General features: G+C 36.8%; 1 protein-coding gene across 9 annotated transcripts; it reads right to left on the reverse strand.

Annotated features, from left to right (window-relative positions):
- Window positions 1–3,448: 3,448 nt before the first annotated feature.
- On the reverse strand, window positions 3,449–23,179 carry LOC132152903 (ly6/PLAUR domain-containing protein 6B-like). Of its 9 annotated transcripts, none has more exons than XM_059561879.1 (6): window positions 23,024–23,160; window positions 9,714–9,794; window positions 4,622–4,747; window positions 4,412–4,528; window positions 4,164–4,291; window positions 3,449–4,046 (listed from the first exon to the last, which is right to left on the reverse strand). In XM_059561879.1, exons 3-6 carry the CDS (start codon window positions 4,722–4,724, stop codon window positions 3,876–3,878), a joined length of 519 nt encoding a protein of 172 aa, XP_059417862.1. In that variant the 5' UTR covers window positions 4,725–4,747; window positions 9,714–9,794; window positions 23,024–23,160; the 3' UTR covers window positions 3,449–3,875. The 9 variants fall into 9 exon arrangements, with proteins under 9 accessions (XP_059417862.1, XP_059417864.1, XP_059417863.1 ...); XM_059561881.1 differs by having other exon boundaries at window positions 9,714–9,791; window positions 23,024–23,147; XM_059561880.1 differs by lacking the exon at window positions 23,024–23,160 and adding an exon at window positions 18,050–18,127 and having other exon boundaries at window positions 9,714–9,791.
- Window positions 23,180–24,630: the final 1,451 nt, after the last annotated feature.

Genomic DNA, 24,630 nt, shown 5'->3' on the forward strand with positions numbered 1-24,630 from the left:
GCCTCATCTGATCTGAATTTAAAAATAAGGTGGATAATCTCTTTGTAGCAGCTGTGACAATTTTAAACGGTAACAGAATTAAATGAATGTGTGGAATTATGTGAGCCCCTGCTCTAGGGAAAAGGTTTGAGACTGTATTATGTTGATACGCTCGTTAGTAAGACCACATAAATAATTCTAGGATCCACTCTAAAACTTCTACATTCTACAAACTCATCTGAAAAAAAGAGCTGCTATAAACACCAAGGAGAAAGTAACAAACAGATTAAACTGCCATTGCCATTTCTGCCTCAGGGCTGTACAGCTGCAAACCAACAGCAGCAGTCATTACAGGCCTGCACGCTCTCTGAGGAACATCTCAGTTATTTGCATTGAGAATTTTTCATACCTAAAAATCTACTTTCTGTTATCAAAGACAGACCCAGAGGGGAGGTAAAACACCTGGCATGTCCTCTTACCTGTCACCAGGCTTCTAGCTGAGGTGGTTGGCATGCGAGAGGCACATAATCATCTCAAACTGAATGGGTTGGCTTTGATGATGTGCACTGCAGGAACATTGGTGAAGGAAGGAATGACTGCCTCTGGCATACTTCATTCATCTGTTCTGGTCTCTTCAAGGAGCACCGATCCTTCCTCACAACACGTCAATCATTTCTACAGAACAAGATAAATGTCCATCTGCAAACGGGGATTTAGAGAAGAAATGGTAGCAATTCTGCATTCCTACTTCTGACTTATGCCACTTCTTTTTATTCTGCTTTCATCTACAGTCATATCTCAAGACATTTGCTATTTTTGTTGTGCTCAGGTCATATACAGTACTCATACATTACACTGTAAACAGGTTGGTTCATCCAAAAAATAAAATTCTGAAAAAAACTTAATTATGTCACATATGAAACCCATAAGTATTTCATTCATCTTTAAAATAGAGACATAAAAGTAATCCATGTGAAATTAGTTGCTTGCTTGAGGTACGAGAATTTTGGAGAACCAAAATTTAATTGGGTGAACTAACCCTTTAATACATTTTAATGTGGAAGGAAAAATGAAACATTTAGATTAATTCTTGAGCTTTAGCTAAAGCTTTTTTTTTTTTGAGATCTAAAAATAATCGGATGTTGAATACCCTATATATTCTATTAGATTGCATGCAGCAACAATCTACATCCAAATTCTATTTCTGATCCTTAAACGTTTGGCGAGAGAGGGTCATCAGGGGCAATTATGTACTTTCAATCAGCCCTAAGTTATTTCTTCTTCATGTTGAAAGGTTTGTTGGCAACGCAGGGGGTGTAAGATCTCAGCAAGTCATCAGACTTCACAGAAACTACTCTTCACATGTGCTTAAAGAGTCAGATGCACGTCAGCATTTGAGTATTTATTTTTATACCAGGCTCTGGTATTTGTACAAACATTGTTAATTTATTCTTCAAGGTTATAGTTTATAATGTGGGGTTGTCACCCTTTGGTCAAAGCAACTGTCTGTAACTTCTTTTTTGCATGTTATATTTCTGATTTCAAGTTTAAGAACACTGTATTCTGCAGATCTAAAAGGTCACAAGACCCTAATCATTGTCTCAGAATCATAAACAATGAGAGCCACTGCTCTGCGATCCATCAGAAGAGCTTCTCGCTCATTGGTATTTTTATTGTCCAATGACTAAGTGGCACTGAGGGTACAGAGCTGTCTTTGAGGTCTGGTTCAACCAGGTTTCAGAGAGGTCACATCCTCATGGAGAACAAAATCCCTTTGGAAACACTGCCTGCTGCCAATTAGTGCAGTGATCTCTGGCCCTGCAGTGGAATGTTAAGCCCTGCTGGCCGTCACAGAGGGTGTACACAAGCAGACAATGCAGCCAGGTGACTCATTCGGATTACAGGACAGGCCCGATCCAATGATCAAATGCAGCCAGTGCTGGGTTGGGATTACCACAGAAGGGTTGTTCAAAGAGGTAATTTGTGTTCAAGTACATTTCTGGTTCGTCAAGAGCCCTTGTTGTAGGAAGAGGCTTTTCTTATTGGATCTTTTTTTTTCTTCACAATTTCATTCTAAACATCTAAGGCATAGAGTAGCTGCCAAGCGGTAATGGCTGGATTCTTGAAATATCAGAATGATACTCCTAGATTTATGCTAACCTGAAAAAAAAGCCAGATACATTATTGAATTAAATGAGTGCAAAGATGAGGAAATCTCCATATTCTTCAGATAAGGTGTTATTGATTGCTTTTATTTCATTTGCTGAAAATGTAATAATGTGCACAGTGCAGCCAATCATGAGTCACTTCCTTAACAAGAACACAATTATTGAAGATGCCTGTGTGAGGAGACATCATCAATCACCAGACTTCAATGAAACACAATTTTACATGGTACCACCACAAAAAACAAGAACAGGATTGAAGGTTGTTCATTGTTTAAGAGTATCAAATGCCATTCAGTAAATCAATGTTGCTTTTATACTATTTTTATGATATAAGTTTGAAGTTACTCTTATCACTGAACACGTCACTGGATAATCCAATGATTTATTAATTAAATCATGTCAATTTTCTTTTAAATTAATAAGAATATATGTGGGGACTTTGCAGTGAATCCTAAATGTCTTCCTCTTAAAATGTACAGTGGCATTTTATTGCAGGGAAAGTATAGAAATAAGTACGGTTTTTCTCAATGGCAGATAAACAACTCTTCAAAGACTGAAAGTGACAGATTCCAACTCCATGCCTAATAAAACCAGAACAAAGACAGCCAGCAGCCAGAGCAAACAGCACACACGGCGAGACAGTCAGCGGTGCAGACACACACACACACACACACACACACACACACACACACACACTAACTTCATAAGTTAAAGCAGCTACACAGAAACCAAATCTCATTTCCTCTGCAACTTTTGGAGGAAGAACCATGTCATGTTTAGTTTACAGAGAAAAAAAAAACCCTCATTATTCCAGACAGCAAATATATTAATTGGCCTGTGTGACAGAATCTGGGACCAAAGCCACAGGACCATCCCACATAGGGACTTCTAATGGTCAATGTGTGAGCCTCAATTCGCTCAATACAAATCCAGTGAGGCTGCATAAGTTAATTCCACTGCTTCAGCTGCTAAATTCAATTTTGCTACCCGTCTGTTTCTCTGTCCTATTTAGCATATCATTAGTAAGCAGTCATCACAAGCGGCACTAGTTTTCCATTGAAAGACCTTCTAAACACTGCAACTTCCTGTGCACACAGTTCCTCCATCACTGGCCGACAAGCCGCCTCTTCACTGAATCCACCAAAGAGTTATGGTTTTGCTGATTAGCACAGTCACATTAGTTATCCACTGCTGGTATGCCATAACTACATCGTATAGGCTGCAAAATGCATCGTTCTCCACTGAAGAAGATTCAAAAGTCATTTTGTTTTCTGAAAGAATAAAAGAATTTGCAAGCAACATCTAAGTCACAAATATTTAATTCTATTACAGTAGATTATGTATCAGTGTCCAACTGTTTTTGAAGGGAGAGGACAAGTGTGAAATTGACTTGTATCACAGCTCCGGACAGATGCTAATGAGTGATCTTCTTCTTCTCATTAACCGATCAGCCAAGCCATGATGTAATTTTTCCTGCGGCTCCAGGCAGATTAGTCAATGATCAGTCATGGAAACACCTGTGAGCCCAAAGACGGCAAATCACATTCTTCTAGCGAATCCTGCAACATCCTGCAAGTGGTATGAATGGGAATGCTGCATGATATTACTATGGCCTTAATGAATACATCCATCTGACTGTATTAATAATACTGCAGTGTGTTTGACGTCTCCTTTGTCTCAAGAATTTGTCTAGCTGTTCATTACCGAACAGATTCACATGATTGAGGATCACAACGGTAACAGTCCCGTGAGAACTGGGACCATGAGGATCACAGAATCCCAGATCCTGAAAATGGGTGCCGCTGAGCTCTGGGTCTGCCTTTCGGCAAACACTGCATTACTGTGATTAGTCGGCAGCTCTACGTTGCAAACCATCCCTTCACAACAGGATATGCACTCCTGCAAGAAAGAAAATCACATTTTGTGAGCGAATAATTTTGATATAAGAGATTATTTTTGTATTTTTACATGTATTAATGCATTAAAGAGTGGAACATTGTGTGTGTGGATACTTACATGGTGTGTGTTTTTGTGATGTTTACAGCCAGCTAACTGGCATTCTTCATGCACTGCACATCTTTTGGTAACAAATGTTGTCTTTCCATGATGGTTGAAGTGGTGTATTGTCATGCAGTACTGGGTATCTATAGATGAAGGAACAGGATATTACAAAGTGTCCGATCAATTCAGTCGAAGGATTTTGTTTAAATCTAGAGACAACGGTGAAGATCTGAGAGAGGTGGGTTTGTGCTGAGGAAACTCACTCTGAGGACACCACACATCTTCTGCCCAACGGTTACAGCGGTAGTTGTCTGAGGCCTGTTCACATGTGAAGCACTTGAAACTCTTGGGGTATGGAGTGGCTGTACAAGACATGAACACTGTGTTACATTATCGCTATAAAGTCACTAGACGTTAACAAAATTAAACAGAATAAACAAAATATTAAAATTCACTGGAATAAACAAACTCACCTTCTGCAGCAGGCATGATATTGTAGAAGTCAATGCTGTCACTTTGCACCAAATCAACAAGAAGCTGGATGAGAACACTGACTAAGGCCAGATCTGCTGCCATGTTTAAAACACTGATATTGACTCCTAAAATAAACAGATGGAGATAAAGTTAAAGTCACTGAATTTTAACTTCCACTCGTCTTAATATATACTTTGTTATGCACCTCAATATTACAATTATTGGCATGAACTGGGCAAATACACACAGCTTCTAGTGCTTAAACGTGATGAACAGGCACCCTTTACTTCACAGTAGGAAAAGTTTAGCATGAGAAGCGCATACATGTTTATAATATGTCCATTTGCATAAAGCCCTCTGGTACTTCAGTTGCAAGTACCTACATTTTTATGCAGGAAATCAAAACCCAGCATATGGGCTTATAACTGATGACAAGGGACTACAGTCCTCATCCACGTCTTCTTGAGTGCCACCCCCATATTTGAAATGTCTTGCACCTGCAGTAAGTCATGCTGACCTCAGAGGTTAATGATTAAGGCTGAACACATTCTCTAAAGACACTGACATGCTCTAGTGCTTGTTTCCATCAGTGTTTAATTACACACCATTGACAGTCTCACTGTGTGTGATGGACGTTAGCCTAGTGCGTAACTTATTTCCTGTCTGAATAAACATGAGCGTGCATTAGCAAAAAAAGCTGTTAGCAATCGGGAAAATTAAGAAGTTTAAATTTCATGTTTCAAATGGCTTAAATTATGTACTCAGCATCAGTTTAGTACACAGAAATACAAATGCTCTACTTCATCTCTAGATAGCATACGGTTTAAAAGCAAACAGATGAGTGTCATTAATCTTGTGGCCGTGACAATCTACTCCTAAGGGTCTCTACCAGAGTAAAGAGAGATCACACGTATATAATGACTAACAGCACAACAGCAATCAGCTCCACTGACCCAGAGGTTAAAACGCACGCAGGGGCCTGCAGTCTGAAGCTTTTCAGCTCCTAATGCAAGTGCTCGGTCACAAACCAGCCAGGGCACATGTAGGAACTTAAAAGCCGTTCATTAAGAGTGAAGAACATAAAATGGTCATTTGCATGCATCTTTATGTTGGCATATTTATGCCTAATATAAAACCACACACACATGCACTCATTTTTACATAAACAAAGATTGCATTATGAAACATGGTGGGATTTTAGACCAAAACTAGTTTAATATTTAAACTCATTCTTTGAAAGTAAATGTCTTTATGTGAAATGAAATATGATGTAAATGAGCTCTAGAGGCCAGTGCTGTCTGACTGGTTTAAGAACGTCAGAGGCCTGTTAATTGCAACAGTCATCTGTGAATGACCAAGACTTTTAACATAGTAACTTCTTCTAAAAAAAACATCTGCGAGAAACTAAGTTCTAATTAATATCTAGAATTTACAAAAACTGACCACTTACTAAAAACCGGCTTGTTAAAAAGGCTACATTTGTTTGAAAAACAAGACAAAAGTAGCCTACTTATCCAATTCAAATATGAAATAATATAATACAACACATACACATCATTCACTCAAAATAATAGACAAAATATACATGAATTTGAAAATCAAACTATACAAAAACAAAGACTTACCTTTCGTCTGTATGGAAAGCTTACAGGTTTAACATGAAAGGCAGAGAGATAAGTAAATGTGTAAATGTGCAGAGGCTCCTGTCTTGACTGAGACTTTCAAAGGAAAGAGAAAGCTTGGAAATCATTTTCCATTTCAGCTCTCTCTCACAATAACAGAAAAAAAACGAAAAAAAAAAAAAAAAAAACAGACCCCAACCTCCTGACATCCCACATTTCTGATTGGACAGCAGGTGCATTGTGGGGGCGGAGCCTCTAGCCATTGTGTGAAGTCGACAGTGTGGTGTCAAGCCAGTCTAGCCCATGTAATTAGCATTCACACAACACACTTAGCACACACCCCATAACCTCTGGAACACCCAGAACATAACACTCTGCTAGATTACTTTCCTCAATACACTCCATGAGGGATTTGTGCATTGATTTAGCAAAAGCTGAAGAGATCAATACTTAAATACACTAAACTTATGAGGTGCCTGATGGTCTTTGGGGGTTGCATAGTCAACTGAATTTAATTTATTCACTCTATTGTAAAACTATTATTGAGGTTCTTACTTGGTTGACAAACTGAACAAAAGGGTGAGATCAGCAAGTGAAGTGAGGAAAAGACTGCTGAGTGGACAAATCACATCAACACCACGATGCCACTACTGATTCTCTCATACAATATGCTGCATACAAAAATTTTATGTACTTTGGAAAATATATTATGGCCTCCTGCCAGTCCCCATAAAAAGCTGCATGTGGAATATCACTGAAATATGATACAGTATTGCTCATATTACACCTTGAGATCTAGCTCTCCCTCACGGCTGTCACCCTAAATATACAGCTGTGAAATCTTCAAGTCTTGTGTAAATACCACACAACAGTGAGTTTTAGTGCATCCTTTGAGCTTTATACAAGTCTGATGTTCTGACAGGGTTAGAATTACAGGAATGTTCCCAGACTAACCAGAACTTTTAAAAATCCATCAAATTAATGGTGGACTTGGACTATCATTTGAATATCCAAATAAAACACTGGTGATATTCTCAAATGCATTCCTGAATATTTCACAACTGCCTTTTGGCCATAAACAGTTTGGTGTTTCCCATTTATGCCTTTCAGTAAAGGTTTAAAGGCAGGGTAGGTACAAAACATTATAAACAACTTTCTTCCAAATTTGTTTAAACTTTCTATATATATCAATGCATAATTAAAATGTAAGTACTCTGATGAAAAGAGTATAAAAATCGAGTGACTCTAGACCGTTTAATCTGTATTAAACACAGCTCATTATTTCCATTCGGGACGAAACATAGGATTGGCTTAGGCGACTGTCACTCCCTCGCAACCATGGCAACCACACATGACCTGCCCACTTGCGCACGCACGTTTGATTTGAGGAATTCAACAGGCACGGATCCTAGGAATACCAAAACAATGGCAGAGAAACAGCAAGCAAAATTCACAGTACCGGCCTATGCAGTTAGTGAAGGCAAACTAGGCAAAAAAAGGAAGACAGTAACAGTACAAGAAAAGGCAATGAACAAAAAGTCTTTGGATAAACAAAGAAATAAAACGCGAGTTAATATCGGCGTGGCTTTCCAGCGATGGCGAGAACTGAGGGAACTCAAGGGGCTGAAAAGTGACTCCTTGATGGCTTTATTTCTGCTGGACAGGTAAATCTTTCTTTTTGTATTTTGATCATACATATTTTTTTGTTTATTTTTTCATGAAGCATGCGTCATTAGCACACGTAGCTGCGTAATATAGCTAACATAACATTACTTAGCGAGCCGTAGTAGAGACGATAAATAATCTATAGGAGCCCAGAAGGGAGGGGGTGGAGTGAATGGAAATAATGAGCTGTCTTTAAAACAGTCATGAGAGGTCTACAGACACTCGATTTTTATACTTTCTTTTTCAGAGTACTTACATTTTAATTATGTATTGATATATAAATAAAGTTTAAACAAATTTAGAAAAAAAGTTTTTTATACATTTTTTACCTACCCTGCCTTTAATGCTTTGCGTTTTATGTCAAGACACTTTTTGTACCATGTGCGTAAAAAAATTTGAAATAGTTCTTTAAACACGTTTTATTGGAGAAAGCAAATCACCTTCTGTCTTGCCTCCAGGGAAACTATCTTCCACAATGACGATTTCAAAACAAAGAAGCTCAACTGGATTTGAAAGGAACGAATCAATGACGAATCGTCGTGACTTTAGGATCTTTTTTCAGTTAGTCTTAGAACTAGTCAATTCACTATTTTTCATGATCCAGAAAAGAAATTATGTAAATAATTTGCTTTGAATGGAGATACTGTATGCATTTTCTTAATGTGACTTTCCTTTACCTAACATGGCATAAATTATAAAAGATAAACTAAAAAAAAAAAAAAGTATTGTCAGCAATAAACTCTTCAGAACTATTAAGAGTCAAACACAGCCACATGATTAATTTGTGTTTTATCCAGTGTTCTTTAGGCTAGGTAACAGTCAGACGGAGTCATTATCAAAGGAGCTTAAATCTTTTCAAAATATAATTTGTATTAATGCACGATCTTCACTAGCATTAATGCCAAAACAAGATGTACATTATATGTCCAGGAACACAGTATATTGCTCTGTCAGCTCTTTTACTGGAAGACGCCGTTGACAGATTTACTACTTTGTTTTGAATCTAACAGATTTCTCTGTGTATTGACAGAAAACCAGAACACATAACGTGCTCTTCTATAGGTGTTGATGGTCCCACCCTTCTCAAGGGCCGGAGGGCTTTTCTGATGGCCTGAGGGCCAGTGCATCTATTTCATTACATTATAAAGTGCTCTATTTTTCCTTCTTTGAGGTTACTGTAAAAAAAAAAAAAAAAAAAAAAAGAGGAATCTGAAGAAACTGGGTAGAAAAAAAAGTTATATAAAAAGCCAATGTTCAGACATACCAATCCAGAAATCAATTATTACCTTTCTGTCCTATGAACAGCATGATTTAATGCTACTCAGCAATCTTCTCGTAAATATGATCTTAATTCTAGCAATTTAAAAACAATTTGTCTGAACATGAAGTGAAAAAAAGAGAAGAAAACATTCCCACAATTCACTTAGAAGCACCTGCATAGGTATGACCCAGATCCTGACCATTCAAGTGTAAAACACTTAAACCCACATGTCATATCTCTTGACATGTCAGAACTGAGAGCTTAGCATGAAATAGAAAAATAAGCTTTAAAGACCTAAACGCCCTGGTTCCAGAACACTTTCATCAAATGACAGATTTGAGGAATCAAATTTTTGTTGGTAGAGGAAGTGACATCAAAGCAATATTTATAAGACCTCCATCATGTTGATGGCTCAGTACACAGTAACACTGGCAGAATTTCAAGTACGCCACACTCAAGTGTGTGTTTATTTATCAATCTCATGAATCATTACAGCATAGCAACACTGAACGAACAATACAAACATTCAAATGGTACAGATACCTGAGATTTCCTGTTGAGATCCTCAGAAGAGTAAAACACTTCCTCTTTCTCTCTTAAATCATTTTCCTCCTTAAGAAACTGCTGATAAAAAAAAGGAAAAAACTGTGAATTAAATCCATCTATCCAGACTGCTTTGTTGACAAACATCATCATTTCCTCTCTGCAGAAAGAGTCCAGGAATTTTCCTACACAATCTCACCACATTTATATCTCCTTTGTCTCACATTTGTCAGTGACTGGTTAGGTATGTGAGCCCAGCTTCACAGGAAGACAGTCGCTCATAAACACACCAGGTCAAGCATATAAACTCAAGGGGGCTTTGTGTGACTGCTTTTATTGCTCATTTGTGATTGGTGCCTTTCCAACTCATTTATCAATGCTGACCAAGTCAGCACACAGACATGTAGGTTGTAAAAAACACAAAGGTCCTGAGAACAATACACCACAGACATTTTTTAAATGAAAAACTATATGCATCACAGAATTTTAATAATATTTTTATGTAAATTGCTGTATATGGTTTATTCATATTACTACATTTTTTAGATTTTCTTATTTAAAAAACTTCTAAAATATTATAGAATTCAAACAAAATTATGAAGCGACGTGACATACAGCCAAGTATGGTGACCCATACTCGGAATTCATGCTCTGCTTTTAACCCATCCAAAGTGCACACACACAGCAGTGTACACACACACACACATACACACTGTGAACACACACCCGGAGCAGTGGGCAGCCATTTATGCTGCGGCGCCTGGGGAGCAGTTGGGGGTTCGGTGCCTTGCTCAAGGGCACCTCAGTCGTGGTATTGAGGGTGGAGAGAGCACTGTACATGCACTCCCCCCACCCACAATTCCTGCCAGCCCGAGACTTGAACTCACAACCCTTAGATTGCGAGTCCAACTCTCTAACCATTAGGCCACGACTTCCCCCAACAAATAATAATAATAAAAAAAATCAAAATTATGTAATTAATAACTCACCCTCATGTCGTTCCAAACCAGTGGGACCTCCGTTTATCTTCGGAACACATTGGATAGATTTTTAGTTGTATAAATAAGGATTTTGATGCAGCATTGTCAGTACAAGGAGTACAGATTGAAAGGACTCATGAATTTAAGTTTTTAGGTGTTGTGATCGATGAACAGTTGACATGAAAATTCCATATTAACCATGTTAAATCTAGGGTATCCCAAATTATAGCCGTGTTGCATAAGGTAAAAGTATCTGTTAATAAATGTGCCTTAATTTTGTTATATAATTCATTGATTGTTCCACATCTGACCTATTGCATTGAAGCATGGGGAAGTGCAAACAAGACTTATATAGAACCAGTTTCTAAATTACAAAAACGTGCCATTTGCGTTGTAAATGGAAGTGAATATAGGGCCCACACAAATCCAATATTTATACAGTTAAAAATCTTAAAATTCAATGACTTATTCGAATATAGCCTTCTAAAAATAATGTATAAAGCTCATTTGAAAACATAACCTGACAAATTGCAAAATAGATTCATCAAGAGAGTTAGTAGATTCAATTTAAGAGGAACTGAAGTCTTTCAGAAACCTGAGTTCAGAACAAAATTAAAGGAAAGATGTGCCTCAATACAAGGTGTCAGTCTGTGGAACAATCTAAGTAGCGAAATTAAAATGTCAACATCGTTTTGTGTTTTTAAGAAGAATGTAAAAGCATTACTAATAAAGAAATATTATGCTTCTATTTAGCAGGAAAATGTGATATTTGATTTATGACTATGTATATGTGCTGCAAAGTAGACATGTAATTTGTAATTTAACATGTTGATAAGGGGCAGATATTATAAGTTAATCTTCTTTCTGCTCCTTTTCATTTCTTTTTTTTTTAAAGAATGAAATAAAATATGAAATGAAATGAACACAGTTTAATATATTTTAGATTTAGTCCGAGAGCTCTCAGTCCCTCCATTGAAGCTGTGTGTACGGTCTACTGTCCATGTCCAGAAAGGTAAGAAAAACATCATCAAAGTAGTCCATGTGACATCAGAGGGTCAGTTAGAATTTTTTGAAGCATCGAAAATACATTTTGGTCCAAAAATAGCAAAAACTACGACCCTTAAAATGAATTACTCCGGGATATAGGTTTGTTTGAACTCAGAGGGAGTGTCAGCCACATTAAACCAGTTAACAGCTTATAGTCTTTTGCGGATTAATGCGTATTAGAGATGCGAACCGTTTAAAATGATTCAGTTCGATTTGATGAACTGGTTCAAAAAGATCCAGTTAAATCGAATGATTCGTTCACGAACCAGATATCACAAACTGCTTTGTTCAACTCTCTCACAACAGACACGGAAGAGAAGACAATGATGAATAAAGATGCAGGTTTTGCTATTTTTTGGACCAAAATGTATTTTCGATGCTTCAAAAAATTCTAACTGACCCTCTGATGTCACATGGACTACTTTGATGATGTTTTTCTTACCTTTCTGGACATGGACAGTTTACTGTGCATACATTTTAAATGGAGGGACTGAGAGATCTTGGACTAAATCTGAAATATCTTAAACTGTGTTCCGAAGATAAACGGAGGTCTTACGGGTTTGGAACGACATGAGGGTAAGTTATTAATGACATAATTTTGATTTTTGGGTGAACTATCCCTTTAAGGAACCTTCTAAAATACTGAGAAGAAAATGAAGAAAATGAGCAGATCATGATAATAATGTTATTCCAGTATTTATTTGTTATTATCGATTGAGTTATCAGGAAAGGATATAGGTTATAAAAAGTCTATTCATTCAAAAAAAAAAAGTCTGGTCATACTGTAAATCTATTATTGACTTGCATAATGTTATCCATTCACATATAAGGATCAGTCTGGCAATTGTTCATTGTTATATAAAAATGTCATGTAAAGATTCCATTATATCCTTCAGGCTGTCATGTGTCAGGTGACGTACAATGATAAATTCTGTATAATGCCTTTCTGTTACCAGATCAGGTCTAGTCGTGCCTTAGTGAGATCTGTGCGGAAAATCCCTGAGGTGTGTATTTATGTGTATGTGAAGATGAGGGTCACAGTAAGGTAGGATGAAAAAAAAAAGTAGCTTGAGGTGGATCATTTTCACTTGTGTCATGACATTTCATCTGAACTGAGAACAGTAGGGCAGACCATGACTAGTTATCACATATTTAGTGAATATTTCTAAAGATTTAGGGTTGGTTACTTTAATGTTCTGACAACGAAAAGCTACTGAACCGTTGATGTCCTGGGCAAAAAAAGAAGAAGATACAGATCATTCACTAAATTTCCATTAACAAGCTATTACAGGCTTTCCAGCTAAATTTGAACAATTAATGAAACGGCAAAAAAAATGATCATATGAAAATACCAAACCATTGTTTTAACCAAAAAATAAAAATAAAATAAAATAAAAAAATACAACTAATTGTAATCAATCAATTTTATACATTTCCAACATTTAAAATGTGGTAAAATTTATATTTATGAAAAATACTTGTGTCCTAGTGATCCGTTCAGTTAAAGTCTACTGTAAAAATGTCTACTAAACAAAGGCAAATTCCAATATAATGAAATAATATATTTTCAATGGAATTTTTTAAAATAAACTATTTCAAAGCTTACAATATTCAACATAAACTAATACTCAAACAGAAGTAGTTCCTGTGGCTCTGTGGCAGAGTATTGCGATAGCAGCGCAAAATGTTGTGGGTTCAATTCCCAGGGAATACACACACATACTGGTAAAAAAAAAAAAAAAAAGCAATGTATAGCCTGAATGAAGATTGCAGGAGGGGAAGCTGCATGAACATCTCCTTTCACAACAATTTTAAGGGGCTCACCGGCCACCCTGGTAAAATTACACAGGTCTCATATTTCACATTAAATTTCTTTGTGGGCCCTTTCCCAAGTATTGATTACTTTTTGGTACATGACACCTAAAAGCAGCTTAGAAAGTCTTTAAGAAAGACTGAGAATGTGCATTTGTGTCTCAACCAATTCTAGCTGACCTAGCCCTTCATTAGAGCATTGGGGTCTTTCTAAAGGAATTCTCTCAAAAGTCTGTCGTGGACTGAAGCAAATTGCTCTTCAGTCCCAAAGGCTTTTAGACCATTTTGTTTCAGAACTGCCACCCGCTTCCATAATTAGCATAAATACTATTTTAATCCTCACTTTAAAGGTGTATTCACACAAGTAAAGTCCGCTAGTTCACTTGCTTTGGTCTGGACCAAATACAATGTTGATTTTTTTTGTTTGGTGTGGTTCTCTTTCACACTGCCCTTTTTGCAAGTGAACCAATAATTGTAAACAAAACTACACATGTGCTAAAGGCCATCCATTCACTGGACAGACATTCTCAAGCATACCAGTTTGTTTGGAAGCAGACCAAGATGACTACTTACTGGGTCTGGGTGTGGTTGTTTGGACTGCACCTGAGTGCAATTGCTGCTTTCACACCTGCCCAAAAGATCCACACCAAGGGGGGAAACGAACTTGAGTTAGATTCAAATCGAACCAAACAAGACAAGTGTGAATACACCCTTAGCATGCTTACAGAAGCATATCCCTTCCAAAGGTTCGTATGTTGAGAAAGGAACCCTTGATTGTCAGCCTCTCTCATTACATGGGGGTGAGAGACCAGGGTCTGTTTAATTGGCCAACTGATTACAGCACATACGCTCTTTCATGCCACCGTTCTCCTGCATACTCTCAGAAGCCTTCCTGTTCTCTGGCCTGCAGGATCAGAGAGATCAGAGCCCCACAACAAGGGCATTCTTTGTGTGCCTCACTGGGCTGGGAAATGGAGATGAGTTTGTCCATTTGCCTCTGAGGCCACAGCGAGGGCTGGATGGGGCCCTGGGAGAAACGTGGGCTATCAGGTATCACTAACGGCAGGTGAACTGATATCAAACTGGATGAGATCTGGAAAAGTCCAGCATGACCGTAGTGCTGTGATGTTCTTCAAATGATTTAGCTCACAATGAAGCCAAGAACGTTCTTAAACTTTAAAACATCTGCACACACACAAAAACGAGCTGATTAACCTTAAAAAGGATTGGCTGTTTCAAAGCTGGTTCAATCTGCATTCTCTAATATTAAGGAGTAGATATTGACGGACCCTTAATAATTTAAAATAAATTCTTGCAATTATGTGTCCGGTGAGATTTTACAGCAGAACATTAAGGAAATATATGAATGCACATACACTTTCTTGATGTACTTGCATTGACCCGTGAGAACAAACCTTATTGGTTCTTGTGTGCCAAGCAAGTGTGTTTGAGCTTCCATTTACCATACAACTGTACTCTATGTATGTGCGCTGATCAATGTTTATATGTCTATAAAAACTAAATTACATTATAGACTTTAAATGGATGGATCAACATTATGAGGAAATATATAAAAAAATAAATCTTTATTTCTATTCTAAAAATGAAGGGAAGCCTTATGGATTTCAAATAAAGGATTTGGAACAACATGAGGATGAATTTTTGGGTGAAGTATCTTTTAATAATCAGTCATTATATTCCAAACATTTCTTTATGTTGCACCTTAATCAGTCTAAGGCCTAAGACTTTTATTCCAAAAACAAATTTGAAAATGTGCTTTATATAATGTTTTATTCACTCAATAATTAAAAAACAAAAGGGGGAAAAGGAGCAACAATGTTGTCAAAGACATGAACAAAAGAAAAGTGAAGCTGCTAAAATAGTCACAACTCAATCTGACTATACAGAAGAAAGGTAAATCAGTCTGTGTGCTGCACAATGTGATGGGTCCCTTGTCTATTCACATCCCAGCACAAGAAAGATCAGGGTAGTGTTAGCGCAGTGTATAAGACACATGCCTTTGGTGTGAGAGACTCGGGTTCGAATCCACTGCGAGACACCAATGTGTCCCTGAGCAAAACACTTAACCCCTAGTTGCTCCAGAGGCGTGTGACCTCTGACATATAGCAACTGTAAGTCGCTTTGGATAAAAGCGTCAGCTAAATGTAAAAAAAAAAAAAAAAAAAAAAAATGATACACATAGCAAGAAAGGCAATGCGCCCAGGCTCCACACAATAGTAGGTTTGAAACTCATAAATGACTCACGAAATAGATTGTAAACAAAACTTTCCAGCAAAAGGATCTAACAAATATGTTCTTAGTCTCTTTAAAAAAATAATAAATTAAATAGTGGTCCAGACCTGTGTTTGGTTATCATGAATAGAGAGCTGGCAGTAGTTGGCAATGAATGGCAGAAAAAGTAATCAGGGGATTTGCAGAGAAACAGATACACCCCAAAGGGCGTAATGCTTCACTTTCCTAAAATGTGCTGCTTTTGAAATCACTAAGATATTAATTATTGTACTTCTTTTTGCATTAGCTAATCAAAAAACTACACAACCCTTTCTGCAAACATTGAAATTTATTTATAATCTGAGAAGCTAAATTTAACAAAAGAGCTATTAATTGGGTGTAAATGAGTAATGTGTGGGTCTGAATAATTTCTTTTTTCTCAAAAGCTACTCATAACTCTTCCAGAAAGTTTCTATTCATGCTTAATTAATAGGTCAGAGTACTTCATCTGAAGACACACTGGGTTCAGAAGCCAAGACCTAAGTGCCTATTACTCTGGCCACTGCTTTTGACACATCTGATTTGTGGGTATGTGGATCTAATCTCCTGAGATGATGAGAGATTGGCTTCTTTTACAAAGTGCTCTCGTCAAATTAAGATTAAATAGACCCTTTAGCTGTCTCACATGGGACTGTGGCCAAGGTAACTGAATAGAGATGCCTGAACATTTATTCTGTGTGAAAGAGTCTCCCTGCATTCTCAGGATCTGATGAGGATTACATTGCTCTTATTGAAGAGAGCAATGAGATGGAATGCAGCCTGTGCTAAATGCCATAATACTGCAGAGGTCATGTGCAGTTTACCTGAAGAATGAGAAAAAGGTGGAAATACAGCAGAATAATGTGGGTTAATAAGGGTTAATTTTTTTTACTTCTGATAAATTAAATGCATGTTTACTGAATAAACTTATTAAATATAACATCTTACAAACCCCAAATTACTAATATAAATATATAAATACATACATAAACCCAGCTAAATTGCAAGAGTGACATAAATGGATGAACAAAATGCACACATTTGAAAATGGTATTTGCAGCCATAATGCTGCAGATGAACGCCTTTTTTACCCACAAAAACAAGAACCTTATTAAATATACAACTCTTTTTATTTCTTGGAAGTTGCATTCAAAATCTACATAGCTCAAAAAAACTTGCCCTCTCGGTTTGAATAGGCAAGATTTTCCAGAGGATATCTGATCCTTTTCACTATGAACCACCTAGATGGCAAGATGTTTCGGGAAAATTTTATTTAGTAGTCTAAATAATGAACAAACTCTCCTCATAAGGGAGGACCTATTCTTCAACTATATAAAGAGTTGATTCTAGATACTCTACTAATGCTTCTGCTTACTTTTTGGAGATAAAAGATTATGTGTCTCTCATCGATGACCCTGGGGACCTCTATTGTTTTCATGATCTTGAGGGCAAGAGCAGGTGACCCTCCCGTCATTCTACTTGGTGACACTGTGATAATCCTGCAACACAGGGCCTCAGGTCAGGCTTATCTCCACGCTTGACCATCCCTAGTCATTCTAGAGAGGGACACTCACCTGAGCCAAAGCACATTTACATTTTCTGCTTTTGCATCTGAATATATACTGATATATTGAACACAAACAGAATAGTAACTACTACAAACGACCTCTTTAAACCTGAATGTATTGGTCTAAACATGTCCACAGTGAGGCAGGGCCTGTCAGGTTAGTTATTAAAAATTGGGAAAAAAGATACAAGTCAGAACCTTTCTATGACCTGAAATGACTTCTTTACATCATTCCTTGCGTTAGAATACGACATAACTGAAGTCATGTGATACCAGTCAAGAGCATGTACTTTAAGGTTTGATGAAAACCCACTTGTGTGCTCTGAGCTCCCTCTCAAGTCAATTGTTAAGAGCTGATTCTTATGACTCACTCTAATGACAGACCGCAGTGAAATAGCTATTGTATCTTAGCTATAGTAAGCACCACTTCAAGGAGTAAAACAACCCTGTGTTTAAAGTACATCCAAACACCTATTAAACAAAAAGATCTCTGCACGTCATCCATAAAGGAACAAACCCACACAAAAATGAGGTAAAACATGAGCATACAAAACAAAAACAGGAGAAATCTTCCCCTGATTATAAACATGAGTTGAAATTACAGTATCTTTGCTGTGCAAACTTGAATAGAACAGTAGTTTTGACATCGAGCACATTACCGTGTGGATCAGTCAACAGCAGCTGGGACCTTCGTGCCATCTGTCCCCCTTCATCTGTCCACAGCAACAACGTCCTTCTGAATCAAAGAAGGCAAGTAATCTTACACTCTATGCAAGTGATAAAAACGTAATTGGTGTGGTATGTGGCCATAGTAAAATTCTACAGTAATTGCAAAGGTCTGAATCAGGACCGAAATAAATGAGTCATGTGGATTTGATCTAAACAGTTGGATGCAGAACATCCTAAGCTAAGTATCAACTAAAAGTTGGAGACAAGGATCCAACTCGATGATGCATGGAGACGACCTACTTAAAATTACTTAGATACTGTCTCTTTAAATTATAATTGGGTTCAATGACCTCATGCTAATTCTTTCTCTCTGGACCTAGTCATTTATTTAAAAATACATAAAAAATGCATTTCATATTTACACTAACTCTAATACACATCTTCTGTGATGAGCATGTTTTTAAAATTCTTCTTTTTTTGGAAGTTAAAAGTTGAAAAGAAATGTCAGGATGGTACAACATTTCTTATTATAAGCCTCATTAAATATGAATGATTTGTTTGTTTGGGGGGCAGAATATGTAAATAATAATAATTATAATAATAATTAAACAATATATTTTTCAATATTTTAAAATATAGAATATTTGTTTAAATATAAAAGAAAATTATAAGAGTATTTAAATAACACAAATAAATTATTCAAATATTCAAAGCACAAGGAAACTATTTTATTGCTGTTTTCTGTCTACACAAAGAAATGCATAAATGTGTTACAAATGCCACAAGCTAAATTACACACAAGGTTTTTACAAAGATTAAATGAGTGACTGAGAACCCTTCAGTCTTTGGGTTTAGTGATGCGTTCTACAAACCAGGGTTTGAATGACAGGACGTGACCAGTTCATCTCTATCTTGTGGGCTCCTCAACACACTGTTAATGACAGTCTGACTCTTGATTGCACAGATACATGGCAGCTGACAGCGGAATCTGATCCCTGGGTAAAACTGAGCTTTCACTGACAGACTAATGGAAGCTCTCTTGTAGCCAGAGACGGAGCCTCAATGATATCTAGAGGAGCTGAGGGCCACATCAAAGACAACAATCCTGCCTGTGATCTGCAAGTGTCCTCCAGTTCTACATGAGAGCAGAGATGAGTGACGGCTGAGGTAGGAAGGGGGGAGGGGCCAATTTTTTCTTTTAAAGGGGTAATTCACAGCTGGAAAGATGGGCTTTTAATAATACTTGGCTATCTATGCAGTAGAAATGAAAAAGAAAACAGGCAAAATGGGCTATGATGTTCCATTTTGCCAAAAACTTAATTTCAACTTTAATTAATTAATTTGATTTTGGTATTTGTGCATTTGTGACATCCAGATGACTTTTGCTGACAAATCAACAGGTATATCTGGGTTCAATGGATTTTTTTTCTAAAGCAATGCTTATGAAAGGTGTTCAAACACCCAAGTAAAAACTAAAAATAGTTGTCAACCAAGCTAAACATCCAATCGTTTCTGATATTGCTTAAATAACTAAACTACTATAATTGTCAGGTTGGGACTATAATGCCACATATGTTGTAATTTTATAAATGATAAAAAAAAAGTAAATATAAATTCGTAAAATACAATTGGCAAAAAACATACATACATTATATATATATATATATATATATATATACATACATACATTTTCACTTCTTCAGTTTTATTATTTATTTACTGTTAAAAAAAATGTAGCCTATTATATTAACAAGTCTATATAATTTGCATGTTGTGGATAATGCCATTTTGATTTAAAATACAGCTTTAATGAACTGAATTTTCCCCGGGCAAATAACGATGTCAATTGCAATGTTCAGTTATTTTTTTTGTAGCCAAGACCTATAGATATGTATATAAACCTATGTTATAAAATAACATCGTGCTGAGTGCTCGTTAAAAAAAATGTGTGACAACTAGCCCCGGTCTTCTTTATTCTTCTCGTCTGAAGATGTGACAGGGAACTCTGCTGAAGTTTCTCAGCTGAAGGAAGTTCTTGTTCAAGAGTGATCATTAGATCCAAGTCGGTTGGGTAAAAGATTTACACTATCATAATGTAAAGGTGTCTAACGTGAAATAGTAACACTGTGTTGACATCTTGTTCATGAGTTTGGTGTTGGCAAAGAGATTTTGAGCGTTTGTCCCATAGAGTTTAACTGCAGAGGTGGAAAGTAACGAATTACATTTACTCGCGTTACTGTAATTGAGTAGCTTTTTTGTGTACTTCTACTTTTTTAAGTATTTTTTTTAATCTGTAATTTTACTTTTACTTAAGTATATTTTGTTTGAAGTATTGTACTTCGTTACATTTTAAAACACATTAATTACTGAGTAAAAAAAAAAATCGCTCCCTGGAAGGTATGGCAAACTGGCGCTAAAATCACAAGAAAGATGCAGACGGACAAAACAGGCGTTAGTGGTGCAGACACCGCTGAAAACGAAACCCCGTCATATTCTGAAGTTGAACTCAAGGAAATGAAGTGAACCCCTGGCCATATGTATGCTCTATTATGCTGTGTATGCTGTGCTTGCCTAGGGAGACCAAACTAGCAGTTTATAAAATCTCGACAAGACATCAACCCCACGTAAGCATATAGAGGTGAGCTAAATAATTGCGTCATTGCATTGGTGGTTAAAATGATGCTTTGACATTTTAGCAAGAGGTTTTGCACAAATTAGCCAAAAAGACTGGTGCGGAGTGTGCGATATATATTGTCTGCGATAATATCATAATTGTTGTTTTAATGATGTACGCGCGCATTTAGAGTGTTCTTTCACTGTGTGATTCAGTCTGTTGAAATGCATTTAGAATGAAATCAATCAAAATCATTTAGAATCAAAATCACACAAAGAATACTGTCTTTTCCTCTAAAAATCATAATCACACACACACATATATATATATACATATATATATATATATATATATATATATATATATATATATATATATATATAGATCAGTGGGGATTTCTTTAAGACTGCAAGGGAAGCTCAGCTTCCCCTCTAATGTAAAAAAAACCCAACGGTCAAATATGTACTATTGTGTATTATGTATTGTGTTAATCAGCTACATGTCGGCTGACTCGATTTTCTTCTCATACATTCCCGTAGCGTCACAGTGCATTTCCCTGTTGAAGCCGAGCGTCCATTGACTTCGATGGAGCTGCTTTGAACAGTTTTTTTCAGTGCTCCGAAGCTAGACGGTCATTGGATAAATGCTGCGATTATGTCCCGCCCACGGACGCTCAGCGTCTCTGGAGGTGAATGAAGACTGGGCTTCCGCGTGATGATTGGAGGATCTGTCGATCTCCTTTTGACTGACAGCGGTCTGCACCATAAGAAGTCGGCGAAGCTGTTTCACGCTCAGTCCCATGATCGCGGATTTCTCAAGTGTATTCGAAAGACAAACTGCGGCAATATTTCTTGATATTTGTAAAATGCAGAACCACCACAAAATTAAATTGGTAACTAAGACAGATTTAAAATGTGCGCGCACACACACACACACACACACACACACACACACACTATAGCCATCTAGTGGTTAAAGTGATTTATTACATGTATGAAAGTTAGAAATCTGGGTCTTTTATGAAGTGAATTTTACCTGAAATGCTTTTTTCTTTTTTTGTAAAAAAAGCCTATTTAAATAAATATTTATTTATTTATAGAAATGTAAAAGATTTAAATCCTCCAAAAACTGTACAAAGTTTAGTAAAAACATAAATGAACAGAGTAAAATTATATTTGTAAAAAATTTAAGTATTTTACTATTACAAAATGAAATGTTATTGTCTGGGGTCAAAAAGACCCCGAGTGTCACTACAAATGAAGACCATCAGAGGGTTATAATGTAAGCCGAAATGAGCTTCCCCTCTTTGAAAGACCAGCAGCCGCCACTGATATATATATATATATATATATATATATTTTTTTTTTTTTTTTTTACAACAGGACAGTAAACTAAGAGACTTGCGTTTTAGACACCATATTGCCATTGTTTTTGCTCTATTTCTACAACAAAAATTTATTCCAAACACAGCCACCAAAGCAAAATTTTGCATCTCTGAGCAACATGACAGTGTTTCGTTTCTGAATGAATCAACTGTTTAAATGATTTGGTTCAATCGCAATGACTCACTTATTAACAGTGACTTGCTGACACATACTGGCCATTTTAATTTCACATTTAAAGTATCTTTTGTTTTTTTTGTTTTTTATAATTAAGTTTTTATAATTTCAAATGAGTATTCAACATTTTATGTCTGGCATATCAAAACATTATTCATGCATTTGTAACTGCAGGTTAAATGCATTCTTGTCCTGCACTAAACAGTGTAATACATCTAAATGCCACGTCCGATGAAGCTTTTGCATTTCCTCTGTATTGAAAAGATGAGTTTGTTGATACTGATTTGCCAGATAACAGCCCAAATGTTTTATTATTCTAAATAACTGATTCCTTTAATTAAAAACAACTAGTTTGAGATTAATAGACCTATCCCAGGGGTGTCAAACTCAGTTCCTGGAGGGCCATAGCCCTAACCCTGCTCCAGCACACATATCATGTAGTTTTCAAATAAACCTAAATGATTAGATTAGCTGGATCAGGTGTGTTTAATTAGGGTTAAATCTAAACTGTGCAGGACTGTGGCCCTCCAGGAACTGAGTTTGACACCCTTGGTCTGTCCCATTTTTGACTCCCTCCCACTGGTTAAAATGTAACTAAGTAATTTTTACTCTGAGTAAATTTTAAATGAGCTACTTTTTACTTTTACTTGAGTGGATTTTTTAGACTGGTACTTTTACTTATACTTAAGTAAAATTTCATTAATGTAATGGTACTTTTACTTGAGTAGAATATTTTTGTACTCTTTCCACCTCTGTTTAACTGTAACTTAAAGAGCTCAAAGCATACTCACCGTTGACGTGTGTGATTTCATTTACATGTACAGACATGAAATCACATCTCCCTGTAGCTCAGTAAGTGAAGATCACCCGCATCCCCTCTGCGGCGATCACAGTCATCTATAAAATAGCGAATTTGCTACTGTGGTTTTTCGCGTCTCACAAACACAAATGTCACTGATTGGTCGAATGTTCCCGACGTCAGGATTCCGTTTCTTTTTTCTTTTGAGTCGAATCATCTAACGTAGTGAACCAGTTGAATAATTTCACATATAAAGCGGTTCCAGAATCTGACTCATTCATTCACCGTATATTTGACATGTTTGATTTGTGATTTGAATCACTGGATTGGTACCAGATTAGTGACCGGGATACTTTAACACTCTGAAAAACTTAATTAAAACGCAACAAAAATAATGTAGTATCTGCAACATATGGATTTATTAGAACATTTTAGACCATATTGAAATATGCTCACAAGGATCTCATGATCACATTTAATTTGAATCTATTTACCGGTTCTTTGAAACGAATTGTTCAAAAGAATCGATTCACAGAAAAGGTGGACTTGCTTTTATCCTGTTCTTAGCTGACACCACTCAAAACTATCTCCACACACCAACATAGGTTTTTATAATGTTGTCCATGTTCATTTTTTCCTCAAAGCAAATTACAAGAAAGTAAAACTGTTTGCCAAGAGAAGACAAAATTGCTGCAAGATACATTAGTAAACCTTTATTTATTCCACATCAACATCTGATAAATGAGTGTCACACTTATCCATAACACATGCTTTAAGCATGATCTTGAAACAAACATTAGAAAACTTTTCATATCCTTGTTGTGGCACTTCATTTGAAGTTCATTCCGTGTTTTTTAATATCTCATTATTAAATGCATTAGCTGCTGAGGTAAAGTTATAGCACATTTTATAAAAAATTTTGAAACGCTGATTAACAAGAACGTGAAGACAAACTCAGTTTAAAGAGGTCTCTGTGTACAGCGATAATCACAATAGAGCTGTAGCCTACATGGGAAAAAAACAGTACAGAGAGAAAGATACAAGAACACTAGGCCTTGTTAGGTTATGTGGTTTATGTGACGACTGGGTAAAGGAGGAGCTGGAAACAAGTGAGAGTTAAACAATTTAATGAATATGAAACAGACAAACAAGGGTATAACACGATGCTGGGACGACAACAATCCAAGATGGCGGTGAAGGCAGCAGGAGAGGATGGCACAGGAACTGCGGGAAATCGAGCCGAAGGTAAGTCGTGATGCTTTGTGGAAGTGCGGAGAGTGGATGAGATTCCGGGGGAAGACACGGACATCCAACGCAAACAACACAGAAGCAAGAGACAGAGATGAGACATGAAACAACGTTCTCACAAACACAAGACGTGAGACAAGCCAATATATAGGGAGTGTGTAATGAGTGACAGCTGCTGCTGATGACAATTAACGGAGACGCCCACAAACTAATCAGTGCAGACGCGAAACACACAGACTTCACCACAAAGTGCAAAACCCAGAGATCACGGTTTACCAACCGTGACAGTACCCCCCCCCCCCTAAAAACTCCTCTTGGAGTTCCCAGAAGGGCCTACCTGCTGATTGTAAC

Source organism: Carassius carassius, chromosome 11 (assembly GCF_963082965.1).
Source record: "Carassius carassius chromosome 11, fCarCar2.1, whole genome shotgun sequence".
NCBI classification, from domain to species: Eukaryota; Metazoa; Chordata; class Actinopteri; order Cypriniformes; family Cyprinidae; genus Carassius; species Carassius carassius.

What these genes read in the sequence shown, in the direction of transcription:
- LOC132152903 (XM_059561874.1), bottom strand. Translation starts at nt 18,089, where the DNA reads ATGGCACGAAGGTCCCAGCTGCTGTTGACTGATCCACACG. An exon ending in GCTGTTGACTGATCCACACG is followed by an intron (nt 4,748 to 18,049) that starts GTAATGTGCTCG and finishes TGTTTATTTTAG; the next exon opens with GAGTCAATATCAGTGTTTTA. An exon ending in TATCATGCCTGCTGCAGAAG is followed by an intron (nt 4,529 to 4,621) that starts GTGAGTTTGTTT and finishes AATGTAACACAG; the next exon opens with TGTTCATGTCTTGTACAGCC.